The sequence below is a fragment of the Phoenix dactylifera genome, chromosome 10 (genome assembly GCF_009389715.1).
Source record: "Phoenix dactylifera cultivar Barhee BC4 chromosome 10, palm_55x_up_171113_PBpolish2nd_filt_p, whole genome shotgun sequence".
Taxonomy (NCBI): domain Eukaryota; kingdom Viridiplantae; phylum Streptophyta; class Magnoliopsida; order Arecales; family Arecaceae; genus Phoenix; species Phoenix dactylifera.
The window spans coordinates 1,894,171-1,918,005 of NC_052401.1; the positions used below are offsets into that span (position 1 = coordinate 1,894,171).

At 37.1% G+C, this 23,835-nt stretch overlaps 2 protein-coding genes across 4 annotated transcripts; one reads left to right on the plus strand and one right to left on the minus strand.

Moving 5' to 3' along the window:
• Positions 1–8,925: 8,925 nt before the first annotated feature.
• Positions 8,926–22,028, minus strand: LOC103703123. Of its 2 annotated transcripts, none has more exons than XM_039130748.1 (3): positions 21,965–22,028; positions 15,606–15,788; positions 8,926–9,506 (listed from the first exon to the last, which is right to left on the minus strand). In XM_039130748.1, exons 2-3 carry the CDS (start codon positions 15,765–15,767, stop codon positions 9,339–9,341), a joined length of 330 nt encoding a protein of 109 aa, XP_038986676.1. In that variant the 5' UTR covers positions 15,768–15,788; positions 21,965–22,028; the 3' UTR covers positions 8,926–9,338. The 2 variants fall into 2 exon arrangements, with proteins under 2 accessions (XP_038986676.1, XP_008784069.1); XM_008785847.4 differs by lacking the exon at positions 21,965–22,028 and adding an exon at positions 16,458–16,739.
• Positions 17,106–22,808, plus strand: LOC103703122 (MTOR-associated protein MEAK7). 2 transcript variants are annotated; one of them, XR_001879217.3, is made up of 9 exons: positions 17,106–17,577; positions 17,689–17,791; positions 17,890–17,994; positions 18,611–18,696; positions 19,525–19,766; positions 20,608–20,797; positions 21,264–21,447; positions 21,995–22,313; positions 22,430–22,808. XR_001879217.3 is itself a non-coding variant. In XM_026802995.2 (9 exons), the coding sequence occupies exons 1-8, from the start codon at positions 17,525–17,527 to the stop codon at positions 22,281–22,283; spliced, it is 1,269 nt and encodes a 422-aa protein (XP_026658796.2). In that variant the 5' UTR covers positions 17,204–17,524; the 3' UTR covers positions 22,284–22,313; positions 22,430–22,808. The 2 variants fall into 2 exon arrangements, 1 of the variants encoding a protein (XP_026658796.2); XM_026802995.2 differs by having other exon boundaries at positions 17,204–17,577; positions 21,978–22,313.
• Positions 22,809–23,835: the final 1,027 nt, after the last annotated feature.

Genomic DNA, 23,835 nt, shown 5'->3' on the forward strand with positions numbered 1-23,835 from the left:
CACTGCAACCATGGTGTTGGTTTTGGTTTTGGTTGCGACGAGCCTGCAATTCCATTATATAGGAGGATTGAAAGAATGGTCAACGGTTTCCTTCAATACAACAGCATAAATACTTTAATTCCTCTCTGATGGTGGGATTGAATAGAGTTGAAGGATTTGTTTGCAAGAGGAGAGCAATATCGAGCCCTGGAAATGAATTAATGGTGGAAAAGAAAACAAGGACGTCTGCTGTGTAGGTGTGGGAAGAGGGAGAGGATTGCTTAAAAAAAAAAAAACAGTAAATATTGCGACTACTTACACCTTCATTTATTGCAATTAGTTTATTCGGTGAATAATTCTGAATAACAAAAAATTCATTTAGACCCGAATCTTGGTCGCTGACTTCTTGTAATTTTTGAATTATAAGATAAATGATGCTAACCACTCGGCTATTTTTGGGTAAATCTTATAACTGTATTCCTGCATTAAATTGCGAGTAAATTCTGTTTCTTCCATGCTACGTAAAAATAATTTCGAGTATAATGAGAAAAAGATTGGTTGGATTACTGGTATCGGTCATTTTCTCTTTATATGAATGTCCTTTTATATATAGTTGGTCATTTCAATGCCTTCCAATAATTTTTTAATTCGACGTCCTGCAATTGTGATTTATTGTTGCAATGGCTCCAAGGCATCGAAGCTAACAAAGTAAATAGAATTGAATGTATCTCTGGTTATCTTAATAAATGGGTCTTGAAGATATACAACTTTAAGCAAATGGGTCTTTATTTCCAATTTAACGAGAGATACCAAGCGTGTAGCTTTATAACTCATTTGTTTTCCCATAATGACCGATGCTGTGAGACTCATCAATATCATTATGATGCTTGCCAAGGCAATTCAGTCAAAAGGCTGGCCTTGTTACTTAGTATATACAGTTAAAGAGAGTGTAATCAAATGCTTTTCCAATAGGTCTGCCAATTTATGCTTACATAACGTGTGGTGAATAATTGGTAAAAATAGAATTTGTCATGTAAATAGTTCATAAAGAAGACTAATGACCTTGTAGATGTAAGTGTATCATAATCAAGCTAAAAACAGCTTCTCTTTGTTTGCAATAATGTACAGCCATTAATGCCCTTGTTGATATCTAGCTATAGCAGTAGCAGTTGGCAACTCAATGTGGAGTCGATGTTATCCTACTTGGGACTTAGTTGATTTGTTTTGTTTAAATTTTCCCATCATCCATCACGATTCCATTTATAACATTTGAGGCAAGGATAAAAGCAGTCTCATGGGTTATGAACCATGTATACATGCATGTATTTTTGACTCTGGGCTGTCTTCATTACTCAAGCACATATTGTTAAGTAATGGAATTATTTTATATAGTTGTAGTTAGTTGGTATTGGAGGTAAGCTCAAGTGCACACCTTTGATATCTCGGCAAGCCCATGGATGGATCTGAGGAGCTTAATTAGAGGGAGGGAAGGATTGATGGTGGGAAGGACTATTAATTGGAGAAGACTAAGTGCCCCATTTATCATGAATTTTGAAAGGATATATTTATATAAGCATTCATTCGATAAGAAGTCCCCAGCTTTGGGTGGGAAAAGTAGGAGAAAAAAAATGTGATCAATGGGAAGATAAAGAAATGTCTCTCATTTGATTAGAGCTTTTAAACGAGAGAGATAGAAAAGTAGCATTCCTATAAGAATAAATTTTTCATATTTCATGAAAAGAAAAAATCCATGAGAAATATGGAAAAAGATACTTTTTTCACCGGTTGGAAATTGGAAACTTTTTTTCCAAACCTGCATTTAAGCCATCAAAATCTATGGTTAAGATCTTTTCTTTTATTAAAGGTATAATAGATAGATATTTTACACAACTTTTTTAAGAAATTAGATGCTCAACCAAACATGAGCCACTTTGAAATGGCCACTTTTTCATGGTCAACCAAACATGCCAAAATCATTTTTTCAGACATCATATTTTCAGAAATCAGCTTTTTAGAAAAAATATTCCGATAAAAAAAATTTCTTTCCGCAAATCAAATGAGTCTTCAAGATCTGCGATTGTTTGTTTGGCTTGTCCATTGGCTTGATCAATGAGGAGCTTTTTCTTCAAGCAATTCGAATGAAACCAAATCTTAGGATTGAACCACCTTTGGTGGCTAAATGTGATCTTCGACTTGTTTAGATACTTCTTCTAAGCATCTATAAGTGCATTGCAAATTGGTATGAATCAAGTAGACACGCCATGGTGATTTCTAGGCCAATTTGTGTATCGCTTAGCTCTAAGATTTTGACTTCAGTTCCTGATTCATAATTTGCAATTTGCTTGCCCAAGAAATTTATGGACAACTCATAGTCCACCCAAGACTACAAGGTAAGTAAATGTGAGGTAAAAAGGACCTCGAGAGGTATAAATGCGAAACGGAGTAGGTTACAGGTAGGTTATCATCTTGCACCTTCTCTTTCCTAAAGAAAAATAATATATTTAGAATAATTTTCACACTTTCTGACTCGCAAAGAAGAATTTTTCGTACTTCAGATTTGTTTGTTCGCAAGAAGAGGAGAAGGATTAAGATTGCTGCATTTCATAGAAAAAAAAAATCATGAAAAACATGAGAAAGTCAATTTCCTACGGGTTAGAAATTGAGGTAATTTTTTTTTCTAAAAATATCCTTAAGTTTTTAGATACGACTAGATAAGATCTTTCCTTTATTAAAGCCATAAAAGATATTTCGTATAACATTTTTAGAAAATTAGATGCTTAATCAAATATAAGTCATTCTCGAATGTGCCACTTTTTTTATGATCAATCAAATATGCAAAAATTATTCGAATTTTTTTCTATGAATCAGACGGTTGATACGTTTTAGTCAAAAGGTTGACAAAAGCCATATGAAAGAGGGGCTCCTGGGCAGGTCTTCGACATGCAAGGCGGGTACTGCAGGCCAGTTCGATTATCTTAGAGGGCGATTCAGCCACAATGATCAGTTGGATTTAGGAAGGTCCGAGGAGCGTGAGCACGGACCATCCTCCAAGACATTGGGATGATGACAAGGGATGGAATGGCCTTTCAGGCCACGTATATATTTAAAGAGGCCAACAAAGCTGCCGACTGGTTGGCTGCTTACGCAGATCACCATTCAGGATATACCTTGTGGTCAGAAGAGGGGGAGTTGGCTCAAGCACTCTGTGAGCTTATGTTTTTTGATTTTATTAGATGTATTCCTACACGCATTGTATGATGAACTCTCTAAAAAAAAAATAGAAAGAAAAGAAAAGGAGAGGGGCTCTCACTCATTTATATAATATATCGAACACATTTTCGTGTAAAGACCACTCAATGAAGAGATCTCATAAGAAGCCACAACCAATCTCCTTTAAATCATGCTTGAACACTTGGCTACATGTTTGTATTTGCATGAGAAACTCTTGCCATCGGCTGGAAAAAAGGATAAAAGACATGATTTAAACGTGCTAACATTCGTATGGTTTTAATTGCTTGCACTTGATAACAAAAATCCTGTGCAAAAAGGAATTCGCAGGTACACAATTAACAACCACCGAGACCAGTCCTTAAAAAGTGGACGGACCGCCACGTACATGCACGGGTTCAGTCAGGTCAGGATCGGCAACCTCCAAACCCAGACAGATCATGCCTACGTCAGAACTCTGGTCCCTAATTCTGACCATCGTATTCAATCTGGGACCGACCGAACCGGCTAAGCCTTGGTCCACCACCTAGGAATTAATGTTGGTCAGGTTAATTGAAGCCCCGGTGCATGTCGAAATCTATCCCAATCCCTAAATTACTGCCTAATTGGTGATTAGTGAGAAATAAGAATGTTTTCAATGATTCTTCGGCCTTTAATGAACGATGATCGGCTTCCGAAGATGATATCGGGGATGGCTGCTTGCAAGCGCAGCGTGAGAATTTTAGATTAAAAATTGATCGATTTTTTGATTTATCTCGACTATTCTATGACTGGAATAAAAAAAATTTGGTCAAAAAAAAAAGATTCAGATTTAGCCTTGTGCACCTCGATGCTAGGCAAGACCTAAAAGGAAACTCAAGCCAAATGCATCGAGTGATGGTCCCAGCCCGGCAATTAACTTGATTCGACCCAAACCCAAGGGTAAGACCTGACCTCCAATTGGATAAGTTTTGGGTCTCTGAAAACTGCGTCGATCCTAAAACGAGCCGACAGAATTTAATTAAAAAAGTGCAAGATAAATTAGAGATCCGACCTAAACCCATCAGGTGATGGATTGAATCGAGGTCTCACGGGCGCAGCCAGATCCGATCATATTTGGGTCAAGCTGGACCCAAGCCACTTGCAGCCGAGGGAGGTGGTGCTATAAAGGGAGCGCTGCAGTTCTATAAATATACGCCGTATATATTTACAAGGGAGCAGGGGCTGATATATTATTGATGCCAACCAAGCTTCCACGGCCAGACGTCAAAGGAAATGAACACCCATTAAAGAACATTGAAGGCCTTCTTTCATTTCAACCTTTATGGACGAGAAGGCTTTATCAATGCGCATTGATTCCCCAAGTACAAGAAAAAAAAAAGGGAAAAGAAAAGTATTTGTAGATCACAAGCTCCTTTGCCTCGGAGCATAAGGCTTGGAGCACTCTATAATCTTTATTTCTCCTGAGAAATTAGGTCCCCAATTTCTTCTCTGCCATCATAGCCATCATCAAAAAACAACTTTATAATTAGATCAGATTCCTGTAAGCTTCCAAATAAAGCATAATTCCAATACCATATAGACAAAGTAAACTTCGAAAAATCACATTTTGGCTTATCGCCACTTAGCTATCCATTTCGAAAGTGAGAGGTTTTGCACTTAGCATCACTATGGCAAGCATGCGAAACATCCAGCTAGTGGAATTTCTTGTTCATTCGTGCCGACATCAAACAAATTTCTTGCATATGTCCTCGTGTATGTCTATTTTGGGGAATACCTCCATCCTTAATAATCAGGGCTGAAAATGGGCTCAGGCCGGCCCCACTTTGGCTGAAAGACTTCAGATCGTAGGTGGGCTTAAGTATAAAGTCCTTTTTTTTTTAGGCCAGGAGTGGATATATTATCAATCCAGCTCAAGCCCAAGCAAGGCCCAAAATGGAGCCCAACTTAAGGCCCCAACAAGTTTCAAAACCTTTGTGTGGGCTAAGAACTGTTGAAAATATTAGTATTTTTAAGCCTCTATGGAATTTTCTGAAGGCATAATAATTATATGCGATTCAAGGCATCTTAAAAAATATTAGAATTATGAATTATCAATGAGAAAACCATTTGTAGTCCACAAATTAAGACCGGGCCAATCGGATTTGTTTGGGCCTGGGTCTGGGCTTAGGCCAGGCTCGTATCCAGGTTTTTCAACAATTTTGGAGCCTAAGTCTGATCCAAAGCCTGAAAAAAATTCGGGGGGGATTCATACGCAGGGTGTGGCCCAGATTGGCCCATTTTCAGCCCTTATAATAATATTCATCTCCGGACCTCATTGGTGGAGGCTAGAACTTCCGATCCCTTGGTTATCGTTTACAAGTACCCCAGCCAACATGACAGGCTACCCGAAGCCACCGTTGTTCGACGGATTAGGGAAATCCGTGACAGGGCTTTTAAGGCAGGATAAATGTTTCTCAAGGCCTTTGACCACAAAAGTTTCGGAAGGCCATCAATCACTCAATCGGGCACCATCGCCATAGGTGTCATGCCATTTATATTCGGAAATACAGAGAGCAAGACCTGCACAGTTTTCAATAAATAAATAAATAAATAAATAATATATTTTTTTTTGAAATTTATCTTTATTATACATATGGATAAATTTTATGCTTACAATTAAATTAACGATGTTAATAAAACTATTTAACTCACATAAAAATCCAAATTATTCTTAAAAAGAAAGGAGGATGCCTTTTTTTTTTTTAAAAAAAAATGCTTAGATGGCTTATACGTCACTAGAGATTACTTTGGCCAGTTTATTTATTTATTTATTTATTTTTGATGTGGTATTTGAATTTTATTTAAGATCAATAGTATGGCTTAATTTCTGTTAAGTTGTGGATTAAAATATTAGATAAAAATAAATTTAAAAAAAATATAAAAAAAATTTAAAATTATTGGATGTAAGTATAATTTATTTTAATCTAACAAAAAGAGCTATTGCATTAAATCACCCCAACTACGCAGAAAAGGATGAATGAAGCCGATAACCCATCAAGCTATCAGAATTATTACTCCTAGCACTTGCTATCGTGGTCGATCTACTGAGGATCGGACAAATGACTCATGCATGCACACAAATTACCATGGGTTGTTTTAGCAGTGACATGAAAGTAGCACCCAAACCAACCCCTTGCTGAGTTTAACCATCTTAGATAGGCCAAGCAAGGTTTGATTCTGTGTTGATGCTAAGAACACGGGTCTTCTTCAGATATTCTGCTGGATGGCAGAGAGGAACTTTTGACATCCAAGGAAACATGGAGTCGGATTGATGCTATGTACATCGAAGAATTAAGCAAGGCGAACATGAAACAGAACGGTTTGTTCTACAAAAGTTTGCTACCTATCAACAATTTCCAAAATCAGAGGCAGAAGACTGCAAGATCTGTGCACTCGTTGATGTAGGAACATTCTATGGGCTGATTTCGATGTCGTAGGGCTGTCATCAGATAGGATTTGGAGACCAGATCATCAATAGAATCCAATATTTCGAGTCCTATTGATGTATAACCAATTAGTCATATTACACAGCACTGTGTGATATGTCCAAAAGGCCAAAATCTCTCTCTTTTGTTTCAATTTAGAACTCGGTAAATAAATGATTGGCGGGATAAAGTTTAGATCTTAATTGTTTGAGATCTTAAAGGTAGTTCAATACATTGGTTCGTTGCTGATTTCTCTAGGATATTTGCTTTTCCAATTACTCGTAAGAGAAGTCCTAAAGACTATAAAAGGCTTAATTTAGGGCTGGATGAAAACACTTAAGGTGGTTTTGTTTTGAAAGAACGAAAGCAATTCTTTGGCCAAGTCCAGTCCTTCCCTCCCTCTCTCAATTCCTTCCATCATCCTTGATCTCAAGTATTCCTTGTTTTGCTCTTCTGAACTACACCTTGCTCTTGTTTTCTACAAAAATACAAAACCCATGATCAGAAATTTTCTTATGGAACCAGTATAGGCCACGACCAACTGACAAGTTTCCTTTAAAAGCTTGTTCTTCAGACCTATACATCATCTAAAAATCTTAAATAGAAAATTTCTGACCATCTTTAATCATATAATTGGGGGGAAAAAAGGTTTTTGCTCTGATTTCGTTATCAGGTCAGCAAAGTGATTTTTTGATTCACACCCTAGTGTTTGCAAACCCTTCATGCCGACCTACGCAAAAGCAGGCCCCTGTGACCTATCCACCATGTCCGAGCACAAGTCTAGAAGAGGGATTATAGAAAGATGCACTAACTTGAATAAAGTCCCATGCTGGAAACTAAGCACCATCTTGTTGCAAACAGTATAGTCATGAGCTAATGCCTTCCATCGTTCAAGAACTTCTAATATCAAAATCTCAAATATTTATATCAAAATGTCAAAACTTTCTATAAGAAGTCATGTTATAGGTGAAGAAACAGTCATACTCTCTCTACCTCGTTCAATAACTTCTAATATCAAAATCTCAAATATTTATATCAAAATGTCAAAACTTTCTATAAGAAGTCATGTTATAGGTGAAGAACTCTCTCTAGGGTAGAAAATAAAGATACGGAGAAGGTTACCTGCAAGGTGAAGTGGAACAACTAGCAGATTCAAGATGATTTAAAGAAGCTGACCAGCACACAACTGGATATGTTAAGATAATAACATCATATTTTTAGTTCTTAACAAGATTGACAGCGTAGTAGCAATTATACGCAAAGAATCAATTTATACAATCTAAAGCAACTTAAGATAGTGAAGTTTATTAGTAAAAAAATTCTCTTCCATCACAATGTAAGATCATTGAACATTTTTCATGCTAGAACTGCCATGTCAAATGGAACAAAATGCACAAGGTTAACAAACATGTAAGATTAATAAGACTGAGAATCCCCCAGTAATGACTATGAATAACGAATCATTTCACAAGCATCTAAAATAACTAAGTTGGTACATTGAGAAGTAAAACAGACCATCTTCCAACAGAATGCAAAACCACTGAACAATTTTCATGCCAGAACTGTCATGTAAATGGATGCAAAGGGTAAAAGGTTATCATTTCAGCAGATGTCTACTAAAAGAGTCACTACATAAAATGCAACCATTCATGTCACCAAGAAAAGAAAAAAAAGCAGGTCTTATTTTTTCCAAATTTTTGTGGTTGGCATTGTATTTAAAAAGAGCAGGTGAATTGTCCTTGTCTGAGATACACATCTAGCATGATCAAGTTAATTGCTTCACAACAAAATTTCAAGTTCTAAAAGTCAACAGCAAAACATAATAAATGATTATCACATATAGCACATGCAACCATGCAACCATTTTCAAAAAAGCCAACCAGAAAAACAACATTCCTCAGATTTGTATAGTATAACCAACTATAGGATTTGAAGAGTTTATATATTTAAAAAGACAAAACATGGGATAGAAAAGAGGATCAAATAAAATATGATGCAATAGCAGCAATACTAGCAAAAGGCAACAATGCTATTATGAGGGAAAAAACTATTAAGTACAGATAAATGAAAAGAGATCACAGAACATTCAGAGGACATGTATGATGCAACATTATGCACAATCATACCTAGGCAGGAACTGGGTCGCCATTGATGTTGACCTAGCTATCTGAACTTCAGATTTTTGCTGTTGATATGAATTATAACAACCCACTCATTGTCATTGTTACCATCACTGACATAAAAGTACAACAGTAATCGCTGACATCACTATCACTGTTGTTGCCATCATTACTGTTGCTCAATATATCAAAATAATAAACGATAAATCAGTTCGACAAATAGCTCAAGGTGCTTCTGGGGAAACCAAAGACTGGGTGAGGAATTAAAGGTCTGGTATCTAGAGATAACTATGTCAACTGAGAACACCAATTTTAGAATAACTGAGCATATTGATACAAGGCAATCATTTTAACAGATGTACAAACATGCTGCACAGAGGTAGACAGCTCGGCAACCAGCTTCTGTCGTGTTCTGTGACAAAGGCATCACTTCTTTATTGAACAGGCAAAGATCCAGGTAATGTGCTGTTTTCGACTGCCTGAACTGTTTCACTACTGAAATAACAGTACTTGGAATAAAGATACATCCATGACAGTCAGGTAATTTTAATTAGTTCCAGGCTGCTTAATCTTCCACAATTTGCTGCCCCTCAATCTCATTAACATTTGCTGCCAAAGAATTTCCAGTGCCATTTACTGTATTGTTACTGCTGCGGCATTGCAGCAGCTGTCGCTGAAGGCTCTGAACAAGCTCATTCAGCCTCTGAATATTCTTTTCTTGTGAGAGGATTATCTGCAGCAATAGGTGAGATATCAATTGTTTACACAATGTAGGAAATGGTAGTCAACAAGAATCTCATGTAAAACTTCAGTATTTATGTGTCCATGCACTCATGTAATCATATAGGTGGAAAACAAAATGCATACCAGTCTACATGATGCTCGCTCTTCACCACATTAAGATAACAGGTAGACTTAACCCAAGAGCCAGTAAGTGGCATGCTACATATGTGCATTTCTAGGATTTAAGCAAAACTTCATATCATGCTGTGCCAGAGAAAACATGTCCTCCAGTTGCCAACATAGTACAAGGGAATTTAGGGGTGGCAAAACTAGCAATGGATCAAGATGGATCGAATCAATCTTTAACCATTAGAAGTATAAACCAAACAGGCCTACGCCAAACCTCACACAACCCAACATGGTAGTAGGTCAGAAATGTCTCATAAAGAGTGACTAGCAAGTTACCTTCATGATTTGCAATGTTCCATTTTGGCTAGATGAGAGGGGAAAATGGGATGAGGGGGAAACCGAGTTGGGCAGCATGAAGGTGCAAGGCTGCAAGTCTTCAGCAGCTAGGTAGCATGTAGCAGGGGTGTAGGGATGCGTGTAGGGCTGGAAATAGGCTCAGGTTGGCGCGAGGCCCATCAGGCCGGGCTTCAGACTAGGCCCGAAGGAGTTCAGACCGGGTTTGGGCTTAAGTGTAAAGCCCATTTGTTTTTTTAGGCTGGGCTCGGATGTGTCATTGGCCCAGCCCGAGCCTAAGCCCGAACAAGGCCCAAAATGGAGCTCGAATTCAGGCCCAAATTCAAGCCTAAATCAATTTGTTTTTGTACATTATTATTTAGAGAGAATAATGACGAAGTAAAGGATAAATGCAAATGGATTTAGCTGAGAATAACGTATTATGTATCATTTACTTGTGTTATGGGAGAGAGTCTAATTTTTAGCTAGCTCATTTACTTGTGAAGCAATATCATGAAATATTAAACTTCAATCGGGTTCAGGCAGACCTGTTTTTGGCCCAAACGGATAATTCAGGCAAGCCCAATTGGGTTCGACTGGGCCTGGGTCTGGGCTCTGGTCGGGCTTGGGTCAGGCTTGGGCCTAGATTATCCAAAAATTTTCAGGCCTAAACCCAACCCGAAGCCCCAAAAAAATTTGGGTTGGGTTCGGGAAGGGGCATGGCCTGGCCCACTTCCATCCCTAGATGCGTGGTGTCAAAGGTGAGGAACATAAAAAAGAAAGCAAAGAGATAAGGAGAATTGAAGTGTAGAGGAGGAAAGGGCATATGAGAAAGGGAGGAGGGAAATTGTCAAATAAGTCCTGGTAGAAGTGAAGGCCTAAGGGTGAGGTGGTCATTGAAAAAGCAAATTGATTTGGTTTGGGCTGACAATTCAGTACCAAAACAAAAAAATGCTAGTGATAATAGGTTGAATATAGGTTAGATCACCCCTTGCCTAAGCCTGACCAACATTGCTTGACAAAGCCAAAACTAGCTTGGGTTCATATTTTATTTTAAGTGTAGGCCCACCCTAGTTCAAGGTTTACCAACAGAGTCCAAACTCAATTCAGCTTAACTCAGGCTTAACCGATTCAATAGAAAGAGAAGGAAAAGTCGCCACAACAATTATCTCAGAGCAAAGCTGATGTATGGTAAGGATTTAAGGAAAGGCAAGATCTATGACATGAGGGTCAAGCTGCAGAGACTAGAAGCATGAGCTGCGCAATCAATGTGAGATCTAAATAGTTAGAAACACCATGGTAGGGGGGAGAAAGGTGAGAAGCAGTGAGGAAAAGACAGGCAAGCTAAGAAGAGGTAACCTAGGTAATGGTTACATATGTAAAGTGTACATACATATATAAATACATATTTATATGTGTGCATACATATACATATATATAGATGAGTGTGTATATGTGTCCCCATATATATATATATATATATATATCAGTACATACAAAAAGTTATTTTCTATTATATAATTATAATTGATAATGAGGTACAAACAAAGCTTTGATGAAGCCAAGGGAACCATGGCCATCTTAAATCAAATCTGGGCTCAAAAAGATGTGCTTGAGTAAGATGGATGAACTTGCTTAGCCTTAGCTTGACTTAAAGAGCATCAAGCCAACCTGGGCACCCTGCCTGTGCTAAATGTATTTATCATATCACATCACAACATAAGAAAAAAGAATCAAGCTATAATGCAAAATAATATGGATTGTCTGTCATATAATCAACCAAATCATTTGAGTCATTCAAATATTATTTTCTCCTTAACCTAACTAAACTCTTAAAACTCAGGTCTTTCTTCTTGTTTATTTATTCTGATGTAATGCTAACCCATGCTAGTTTATCTATCAGTTTTCTCTAATGTTAAAATGCAATGTATATGCAAGACCAAATTGTCAAAAATCAGCAAGCATTTCTGTGATAACATACAACACCGGATTTATTGAAGTAGGACAAGAATCATGGTTAAATATTCATAACATATATACTTCTTAACAGCAAACAACAAAAAAATGCAGTTGGATGAAAAAAAGAAAAAAAAATCCCTAATCCATGGTCGTAAACACTAAGCCAATTCTGTAGTGTTTAGCAATGTTGCATCTTCATGTGCCATCAAGTACTGAGCTTTAGCAAAGGAACCAATAATGTGCAAGCCCACAGTGTTAGATAGTACTCTATTTTGAAGTTATAAACCATTAAATGCATCTTGGTCTAGCCCTATTCATTTCCTTTTGAAAGTCGGATTCATTTGCCAGCAACAATTCAAGTTTAAGTTATAAATGTGCAGCCAGAATATCCTCATCCTGAGGTTGGTGAGGACTGACCATTTTCTAGAGCAATAAGCTCAGTCAGTTGTATAATATATCAAAAGGAAAAAGATGCTTCATAGCTCCAAAATAATCAAATAATAGGATGTTAAGAAAGCTCAATAGCCTAAATATGCATATGACTTTAAAAAGTATGTTAAACCAACATAAACTCATCATCTTCAAAACCATGAATATCTATGTACAACCATAAAGCTAAAGAGTCGCTGCTTTTATTCTGTCAAGCTAGGTACTTATTCCAAATGAACAAGCTAACTGGTCAAGACAGATAAATATTCCAAACAAACTAGTTTTCCTGATTCAATAGAAAATCACTATTGTATTCATGGAGTTATGCATCCCATCTACAATATCTACAGTTCAACAAGACATGATATAATCGATAACCACAAGCTTAGTATGAATATGACAGATCACTGCATTCCATTTTTTTTAATTATGAGTAAACAAATCATAACTAAGTTCCAATATGTGTTCACCAGATATATTGTCCTAGAAAATACAAGATAATGATGTAGTAATATGTTTATGTTCAATATATAAAAAATCCATTACCGAATATTGTGTTTCAGTTTCATAACAGAACAAATTTTTTCAACGATGTTATCTGCCATTCCTTTAGCAATTTTCTTAGAACCGGACACCAGATTCAGTTTTGCTATTTGCTTTCCATATCAGTAATATTATTTGTCCACTAACATCATCAACTAATAAACAATAAAAATGCACAATTTTCATTTGATAAGCCCTAGCGACAAAAAAGAGATCCGAGCAATTAGCATGGATGAATTTTTCCTTCTCTCTCTCTCTCTCTCTCTCTCTCTCTCTCTCTCTCTTCAATGCAAGTTCTTCATATGCAGGATGAAGTAGCAATGGAGGGAGAAGGTGATTCAAAAATATTTTTTTTCAACAAGGACAAGTACCACTTCTTGGCAGTTTTCTCAACATGAGAGAATATATCCCTTCCAGCCTGTGGATTCAGTTTTTCTGCTTTTTCCAACTAGCAGATCTTCAAGTATCACATAAAGGCAGATTAATGATAGATATATAAAGAACATAGCTATTTGTCCACCAGCATCATTGACCAGTAGCGTACACATATAAATATGGACAGCTTTTACTTGGTAAATCCTGCCTAAACAAAATAAAATGCAAGCAAGCTATTTGCATAGATGAGTCTTCCCTCCTTTTTTGCTTTTTTATTCCCTTCTAATAATATGAATTCTTCATATGCAGCATCAACCAGCAATAACGCATCTTATCCTTTATCATGCTTTCACATTGGAATTTTAGTGTACTAGTGCCTATTTATATGGGAGTATCTTGCATGTGCAAGAGCAAAAACTACACATATCAAGAAGGTAGGCTTAGATTTTCAATACACATATGTCTCCTCCTCAAACATGTTTTCCATAGGAAAAGAACAAAAGAAGAACATAGGTGAGAAGAATAATACAGCTAAAATTTGACCCAATTCTTGCACGTCTCAAACACATGAAGGGAAATCCAAAACAGAAACTACTTTGTTCAAGATGATCTACAATGTTCAAAATGCCTAAAAGCTAAAACGCAAGTGTTGTACAATTTTCTTACATAAGCATCAATTGGATGCAAAAAATTAAGGTGATGGTAGGAGATAGGAGATAAGGGCTCAACATCTATGTGACAACTCCCTTGACTAGTGAGTCAAAGGAGGTACTACATCACAAACCCTTGCATCCATGCTCACAATTCCATCCTACAAATAGGTGGGAGATGATATTCATCCCTCCATACAATACCATACCAAGCAAGTTATCTAATAAACCACCAGCCATGCTTTTAATTGTTGACAAATGCAGGGCATTTTCAAATGGCAAAACAACGACAAGGAGACCACATACATCGTTTTTTATTAGAAGCTGTATGCAGACAAACATTTGCCTCATTTTTCTTCCACATGCCACTCTGAAGTCTTAGGAATGGATGATGGAACAGAGATATAAAAAGAAGAAAGAATGAAAAAAAAAATCACAATATCAGATACCAATTTGGCTTATGCCCAAGAAGGTGATTGAAAAATTGATAGAAAATTTGAACAACAAAAAGGGAGTTTACACATGGTTTTCATCAACTTAAGGAAGCTTATAATAGTTTAATAAGAAAATTTATTCGGCAGGCTTGTATATTGAAATTTGAAGAAATGCACCTTAAGTGATTATAAGTATTAGGAATAGTTGTAGCATGGTATAAGTCTTTTCTAGTCACTACATGTTTACACTAAGAATCAGCATTAAACCCATATCATTTTACATGAATCATAAATAAACTTACTGTTAACATTCAGAAGAACGTATCATAGCATATGACAGTCTTGAAAGAGGACAAGATTCCATGCTGAATTGATTTTGTACAGGACAGCTCTGAAGTATAAGGGCTTTAAAAAAAATCAACAAACAAGGACAAGGTATATGAAATGAAGTATCAATAAAAATACAAATGAAGATAAGGTCTCTATCATGATTGACAGACAATAAATATCAAAGAGTGATAGGTTCCTTTAGCTAGGATCTATTGTATAAAGAACGCAGAGATAGAGTTGCTCACATATAACAAAATTGGAACTACATGGATGAAGTGGAGATGCACTTCTAAGGTGCTATTTCACCAACATATGCCTTGCTGGTCCTTTTTTCAAGAAAAGGTGCTCTTAAATGCCAATTAAACATGTAAAATTTTGCATTGCTCAAAATGTTGGGAAATAAAAAGGTCCAAAAATAAAGTTTAATCTGACAAAAATGATGATCTTGAAGTGGATGTGGGGTAAAACTAGAAAGAATAGAGTGAAGAATGAGTATTTTTAGAAGCTTTGGTTGTTGCACCAGTTAATAATAGAGTGATGGAGAATTGACTAAGCCGGTAGAGGCGTCTATGGTAGAGATGTGAGAATGCTCTGCTACAGACATGTACTCAGTTTGATGTCAAAAGTTTTAGGACAAAGGAAAAGACATAAGGTAACATAATCTAAGTTCTGAGAAAGGATTAATAGAATTTTGAATTTCAAAAAAAAAAAAATGATATGGGCTTTGAAAGGAACCTTGGCCAAAATAGGATTAATTAAGCTGAACGACATAGTGTGGTTGAGGCTTGAAACCTATGGTTATGGTTTATCCAAAATTTACGTAGCTTACTGAAATATACGAAAAATAGATTTTATTTTTGAGTGTTGATAGTTCAAAGTATAGAGGCTAACCCTGCTTAGGAATAGGTATATGAAATCAAGACTTACTTTTTCTTTGACAATTTCTTCTCGGCTTGATACATGTTGCTGCTTCTGAGATATACTTCGACTTGCTTCTATTTCATTCGCAAGTTGTGCTTTCCATTCAAATTGTGACGTGATTATAAGTATCACCAGCAGAAAAACGAGTACCACAGGTCTTGACATCATTCTAATCAATTATGAAAAAATCTGCCAACGAAGAAACCATTAGCATAAAGACTATATTTGACAAAGAAATAGCTACACTACATAGCAAAGAGGAGAACAACAACCCAATTATGTTTTCCCAACAAACTGGCATTAATTCTTGATAACATCAAAGAAAAGAGTACAATTTTAATTACATTACAGAGTGCGGATAGTCTGAGTGTAGTAAAAGTCGAAAACATGGATCAACTTTTCCAACGGTCACTGTGCCAAGCTATGGGCTACCTAATTTGAGTCTCATAATCTTGATCGGATGAGAGGCTGAAAACCCTAATGATAGGACAGATTGGATTGCCAAGCTTCCATCAGTAAACATGATCCAATAGATTCACTGATGCCATTGCACAACAAGGAAAACCTTGCTTGTCTTCATGAAAATTTTGCCACAACTTGGCACCCAACCCATAATTCCCTACATTTCCGGGATAGATGGTGTTCCAAGCAGCAATGAAAAGCAGCGAAACCGGTAATCCTTCCCACCCTAATTCCTCTTTTCCTTGATCCACTCCAACAAACCCCGCGAGTACCTCCATAAAACCCCAGTAATTCCAAGAAGAGGGGGAATCGAGAAATCTGGCAGTTGAATTATACGGAACCAGCAAACACAAAAGATCGAAGAGAAAAGGATCAAAATTTGGGGAGAAAACTCACCAGACATTCCGTCGGAAGCCCAGATTTTTCTTCCTCGATCGAGAACTAGGGTTTCGGCGGGAGGAGAAAGAGGAAGTTAACGATTTGGATTTGGACTGATGGGCGAACTCGATGCGACTCGGTCGACAGATGAAAGTGCGTTGGGTTTTTGGTTTCTTCGAATGGCGACTAGACAGGACGAACGCTGGTGAGAAAAGTCCGGGGACGGCCGTTGGTTTGAGATCGTGTGGCTACCGTACCCACACCGACGGACCCTCATAAAGCAAGCAAGCGGATTATTTATTGCTTCCCATCCCCCATTTAAATATACCCAAGAATTCGGTTCAGATAAGTCTTGTATTTAAATATATTTTTTTCGAATATGAACTCTTTCCAACCTCATCCTCAAATAGAATTTCTTTTTAATATTATTAAATTAAATTAAATGCAGTTCCACATCCAACTAATGTATTGCACTAATATTTTTTTTCCAGCACAAGTATAGTCAGGAGAGTCTAAAGAGAGTAAAAATAGAGGAGCCTCTCTTTAGTATTAAACAGGCAAACTCATTTCGTGCCCATATTTACCTCTTAAAACACATATATGGTCTGAAAAGAATTGCAATCTGTCACTATCCTGCAAATATCATGAAGCAGCAGGTGTCCATCTTTCCATCGATCCTCGTTTCGAATCTGTCCGATAATCATTATTAGATCCTCCTATAGTCAATCCACCCTAACACACTAATAAAAGCTTCAACTACTTGATATATTGCTGGCTAGTGCTACACATAAAGCCTCTTACCTTATTTGAGATCTTTTTTTCTATTCATCATCCTCACCAAAGTCACCATCACTCAGCACACCTAAACTGGAGTAAACTTTAATTTCAAGCGTGTGGCCAAGTATTTTGGAGGTTCGAATATTTTTTCCTGACCCATTTGGAGGTAAATCTCTGACTATACACGTGTCCTCCCTGCTGAAGACTAGCGTTGCCGCTACCTCCTCAATCTTCACCGGGAAGGGTGACGGGACTGCTCGGCTATTCTTTGGATCAACCGGAGACGGCGGACACCGAGGGCCGCTATCATGGGCAACGCTCAGTCACCGTCCGGCGACCCGCGCTTCGTCACGGCGACCCGGTACAATTTTCCCCCTCCTCTTCATCTCTCAATCTCTTCTCACCTATTACATCCATCTATTAATCTTCGTTCTTCGATCGTCTATTTATCTGTTTGGGGAAAAAAAATTAGGGCTTTTACTAATCAGGAGCTGGAGGATCTTAGATCACTCTTTATGTCCCTGGCCGCCCAATCCCAGAGCCACGGCAAGTTCGTCAGCAAATCCGTCTTCAAGGTCCTTCTTCTCCTCCTCCACTCTCCCCCCTCCCTTTTTGCATCCCATCGAGAAAACCCTAATGATTCTTTGATTGGTTCCAATATTATCAATGGCAGACGTATTTCGGGATTGATGGGTTGCTGGGCGATAGGATGTTTGATTTAGTTACTCAGAAGCGTAATGATGGCATGCTCGCTTTTGAGGATCTCATCGTATCCAAAGTAATCTCCTTTTTCTTCATCTAATTTTTCTTGCTGCTATTGCTATTCTAGATTGAACTGGACTTGTATCACAAAGAGAGTATTAACTTTCAGAGTAAGTTCTCATTTATTTTCATATTTAGTTGATCAGCAAAATGATTACCTGTCTTCTCATTGATTTGAATTTCGGAGAAAGGAATTGCAACGCTAGCTATATCTGACAAGCCCTGTCCTGCTTATGTCATTGCTACTCTGAAGCTGCTTTTCTGCAATCTACCAATTGGACTCTTTTGCCACACATTTTTTCTTATTTTGAAATGAATTATGGCTCAACGTTATATTATTCACTTATATTCCTTGCATAGCCGAATGCGCTTTTCCTTTTCGCAACTATCTTAACCAAAAAGATCAGGACTTCATGTACTGCTTTTAAGAAGTGTTTGTTGTGATAAAAAATGGAACCAGTTTGTTAGTTTGGCGTCATCTCATGGTTTGTTGTTACGGAACCACCATTTGCACTGTTGGCAGTCCAAATTTGAAAATATTTCTTTATCTGTAACCCCGGACACCGTCCCACTTACCACGTCTGCACAATTATTTACTTGTCTCTTGGCTATTATTCATCTTCTTATGTCAGGGAACATATGAGAAAGGAACTCGAATTGAAATTGAGGAATACATACATGAGCTGTGTGATGTTACAGGGGATGGTGTCTTGGGAAGGTATCATTCTAAGGCTGAATTGACTTGTACTGTCAATTCTTTACTTTTAATGGCTACCATGGATCATTTGTAATACGTACCAAGCTTGTTGTTTGATTCTTTGGTATATTGTTAAGTTTATCCCGAAATGGTTTATGTTGGCCTTTTTCTTTATTTATGTGTGCAGCATGAACTCATGGAGCTAGTTCTTGTAAACTGTTGTAAACCTAGCAGTATAACGATTGATTCGAGTACTTGGTAAAAGGATAATAGCAATTGCTGAGTCAAGATGAACTCAATTGTTTCTATGCTAGTCCCTAACCTACAGTCATATTTTTCTTTACACCTCTTATTCTCCATTCTTAATGATGATGAAGGTTACTTGTGAAGTACCCTAAGCTTGATACCATCTACATGGAATTTCTTTCATGTTTCATGTGTGGTTTATCAAGGGTTGAGGATGTCCTGTATGCAGAGTGTCAACCCTCTGACCTTGTTCCAGAACCTGGCCAAGGCAGCCTTGGCAAGAGGGTCCTTTAATAGTTTCTTGTAGAAGTGTCTTGAAAAAAATGAAGTTTTCAAATGCCTTCAGTTAAGCTATAGTGGAGTAACTGGACAGAAATGCTGATTGACCATTAGCACATGCATATTATGCTTATCTATATAAAAAATGCATATTTTGTAAGGCAACAAGCTTGTGATCATGGTTTTTTGTATTCTCATAACATGACTATCTTCTATTAGTTTAGGTCTTATTTCCTTGCTCTATAGTTGAAACTTATTGATTGCTTGTTATATCCTGCTGTTCTATCAAATATTGTGATATGATACGATACCATCACTTCTTAGGTCTGATCTGGAAGCTGTTTTGAAGTCCATACGTAAAGCTGTATTTTCTCCAGAAATTGATGAAAATGGCTTGAACTTGCATGAAAATGTTTTGGAAGTATTTCTCAATGCAGCAACATTTTCAAAGAAAGGTGAAGAAACAGCAGAAAACAGTATGTCTTCAACAGATTTTAGAAATTGGTGTAGCCTTCTTCCATCTGTGAGGAAATTTCTTGGAAGTTTGCTGATGCCACCTGATTCAGGTTCAGTCCTTTCATTGTATTTCTTTCTTCCCTGCATTTGCTATACATGGCGTATCTTGAAGACTTCATGCGATGTCTTTTTTAGTTCTTCTGGTTATAATATTTTAATTGGTGTCCAACCTAATGGATTTTGGCCTGCTGAATTATAATCTCTGAATTTGTAAGGATTAGCCTCCAATTTGTTACAGCTATTCTGGTTGCAACTTCATCATGCTAATGTGTCTTCATGTCTTAGTTGAAGCTGTATATGATTCTTCAAATTATCATAGGCAACATCAATAGGACATACAAGTCTTATTCCTCAATATTGTAAGATGTGATTGTATCTGTATTATATAGTATATTATATTATACATATATAATTTATAAATATATCATATTAAAGAAAGTTTGCCTGTAAATGTAATATAGCAGTAGGATTCTTGAAGTGAGCTTTCCATGTGAAAGATAGAATCTGATAAGACCTACACATGCATGTGATAATTGAAGGAATAAATTATATAAATTTACCCTTCTAACCGAACTGGTTGATGGATCTTATATTTGTGTTTCCTGTCATCTGTTGGTGAATGGATCTCTTAGCTTGAAAACTATGTTGATGAGTGTTTTCGGAGAGAGAGAGAGAGAGAGGCCATTACCCAGTTATGGTCCCTGTTATCCGGGGTCTTGGGAGGGGCAGATTGGGGATAGTCCTAGTCTTTGGCCTTTTTTTTTTGTTCTTTTACATGAAGTCTCTGCCTCAGGACTTATACCTGTGCTATTGTGCTTGTCAGTCCAAACCTTTACTATTGCACCAAGCAATGACCCCTTCCTATATTCATCTATATCCCTTTTTTTACAGGCAGACCAGGTTTTCAAGTTCCACATCTACAATATCCAGAAAATTTAACATCCGATTTGCTAATATTAAGGAGAGAATATGCTTGGCACATTGGAGGAGTCCTTTCTCAACATGAGGTGGAGGAATGGAAGCTTTTGTACCATAGTTCAATTAATGGCTTAAGCTTCAATACATTCTTGGGAAATATATCGTGAGTATGCTTTTGTTTTGCAAGTTTGCTATCTGTGGCTGATTGAATTTGAAATATAAAAAGAATACTCAAAACACAATGTGGTTTATGTGAAAAGAATTACAGAGCATCACATTATTTGCGATACTCGCATGCTGTAAATGATCATTTGCATTACAAGTTAGCACTTACAAACCTCACGCAAGGAAAAGGTAATTTTTGCATGTTTTCATGGAAGATGATGACAACACATAAGATGATGCTATAATTAAAATGTTTTGCTCCATAAGGTGATGCTTCTATGTGGCGTCACTGTTGTCTGAATAGAATCTAAATCCCTGTGATTTTGTTTTCTAGGTTTCTTGTAAGCAATGCTGGATGTCCTATTTTCCAATCAGCTTTACAAAAAAGAGGGGAAAAAAGGGGAAAAAAATAGAAGTATTATAATTTCATTATGCTGATTGGGCAGCTTTCTGTACATCTGCAGGAATGGAGATGGACCAACTGTGTTGATTATCAAAGATGCTGAAGGTTTCATATATGGAGGATATGCCTCTCAACCATGGGAAAGGCAAAGCAATTTTTATGGTGATATGAAGTCCTGCCTCTTCCAGCTATATCCTCAAGCATCCATTTTCCACCCTACAGGAGCAAACAATAATTTGCAGTGGGTGAGATTTTATGAAAACTTACTATGACACTTGATCTGTTCTTCCCTCTGAGATTGAATAATTTATGTCATTATTTTCCTGACTAATAGCTCTACCATTATTGTTATGTTATTGTCGGGATGTTTGTCCATGTATTTACAGAATTTGTTTGTTCTTTGTAACTTTCCATTTTCCCTCCTTGTTCATGCTTGTTTGCTAATGAAACCTGGATAGTACATCACTGGTTCTCCTCTATTTGCTCATGTACCTATATCAGTCAGGGGTGCATATCATGGTGTTACCAAGAAATTGCTTTGTTTCAGAGCTTATCAAAGCTTACATGCACAGGTGCTCACTCCTTGTGCAAAAGAAATAACTTGCCAACCATAAATATAAGACATCCTTTTATTTCCTGTTGGCTTTGAAGTAATGATTATGTATCAGTATGCTCATCTAAGTAAAAAGTTGCTATAATTTGAGATAGTGTAAATTGCCTTCTGCCAAACACAGAATAAAAGCCAACCCTGACAACTGATACCTTATTGTGGTAGTGTGCTGTGAATTTCAGTTCGGATAGCATTCCCAATGGCATTGGCTTTGGTGGGCGGGCCAATCACTTTGGTCTCTTTCTGTCTGCAAGCTTTGATCAAGGGCACACGTTCCCCTGCACCACTTTCAACAGTCCTTGCCTCTCTAAGACAAACAGAATACGACCAGAAGTAATTGAATGCTGGGGAGTCCTATCGAAAGGAGTGCAAAATGAAAGGCCAGATCTTGTTAAAGGTACAGTTCTCGAGAGATTTAAGGAGGACCGGAACATGCTTAAGATGGTAGGCCTGGCTAATTCCAGCAACTGAAGATTATGCCAAGGGAGCATCTTATAAAGGGTAATGATTATGAAAATGGCAATGTATTAACAAGACCATATTTTATGATATTATTTGTGTCCTTCATCTATCATATGGATGATGTATCTGACAAGTTTAGTTCAAGTTCATTACAGATGGTGGATGGGGCTTACAGATGCCACACCAACCGCTTCGGCTTTGAAGCAGAGGTTATAGCAATATGAGGTGGAAAAGGTGGCGATGAGCTATTTGATCCTGGAGGCTTTATGATTTATGTTAGAGACTAAAGGGGAAGTCTACATTGATAATTGCTATAATGACTGGTTACCATGTAATTTTGGAGATTATGACAGCTCAACAGGATGGGGGAAGTTTATGCTTTCTTGTTTCTTGTGCATGTTTGTCTACTTGTCTGGTTAGTTGTATTGCTGATGTCTCTGTCTTGGGTGGTGGATGCGATCAGCCAAATGTACCATGGGAAACTGCTTGTAGGAGACATATAATTGAAGTAGTGAGTTTGAGTTTCTTTTATTATATTAAGACTATTTGTTCATTTTTTTTTTATTGTAGGGAAAGCATAATCTTATCACATTTTAAATTTACTTTATGTTATCAGATGCCATAGCATTAGCTTAGGGGCGTTTGGTTGTACGAAAAAGTCGTCATTTTTCTTTAAAGGTAATTTTCTGAAAAAAATAATTTTTAGTTGGAGTGGAATTTTGTGGTTTGATTTGTCTGAAAAGTGAATGCTAAGAATTTTCAGTTATGAGACTTTGAGTGCGAACTTTCCAAAGTGAAAGTAGTGTTCGATATATGCATGAAATATTTAAACAAAATAATATAATTTGCACTGGATTTTCCAACTTATAAGACAAAGTAAAAGGAATTCAAAGCCTTCTGAACACTAAATTTACACCAAAAGAATCTTTCTTTGTTTAAACTTTTGACTCTCTCTCTCTCTCTCTCTCTCTCTCTCTCTCTCTCTCCATAAAATGTTTAAGGGTACATGAAGGTTAATTTTATGTGCCTGTAGAACAGTGAAGGTAGCATAAAGATGGTGAGGTTTCCCTCTCTTTAAATACCAAATTGAACACACAAAGCACTCATATTCAAAATCAACGGCTCAAAAGTAGCTTGTTAACACCGTAATAGTCGGATGATGCCAAACTTTCCCAACAACCTCATCTGCAAAACCAATGGTTGATGATAAAGAATCCAAGACCGTATCCCCTCAAATGTCTACCCACTATGTCAATCTCAACACTAAAAATTCTTGGATAGTTTCTCTCTCTCAAAGAAGCAAGCTCAACATTGAGATAAGCATTAGTGTTGTTTGTTCATGGCTAGTCATGGCTGTTTGGCCTACCATTACCAAAAGGAAGCAACAGTTACCAACGAGTGCATCTTACTGTATACCTTTCTGATTATAATAGGTGTTATTAGTTGATAATTGCAGCAAAATAGCAGTGTCATGCAATAAATTTACGGCTCCCAGATGATAACATTTTTTTTTGGGTTAACAAATACATCAATATGTCTACGAATTATTACTATGAAAATA

Excerpts from the sequence above, each read along its gene's own strand:
- LOC103703123 (XM_039130748.1), bottom strand. The coding sequence starts at position 15,767 with ATGATGTCAAGACCTGTGGTACTCGTTTTTCTGCTGGTGATACTTATA. Across the intron at positions 9,507-15,605 it reads AAGAAATTGTCAAAGAAAAA|ATAATCCTCTCACAAGAAAA; the intron begins GTAAGTCTTGAT and ends CTATTGCTGCAG.
- LOC103703122 (XM_026802995.2), top strand. The coding sequence starts at position 17,525 with ATGGGCAACGCTCAGTCACCGTCCGGCGACCCGCGCTTCGTCACGGCG. Across the intron at positions 20,798-21,263 it reads ACATTCTTGGGAAATATATC|GAATGGAGATGGACCAACTG; the intron begins GTGAGTATGCTT and ends GTACATCTGCAG. Across the intron at positions 21,448-21,977 it reads CAAACAATAATTTGCAGTGG|TGTGCTGTGAATTTCAGTTC; the intron begins GTGAGATTTTAT and ends TTATTGTGGTAG.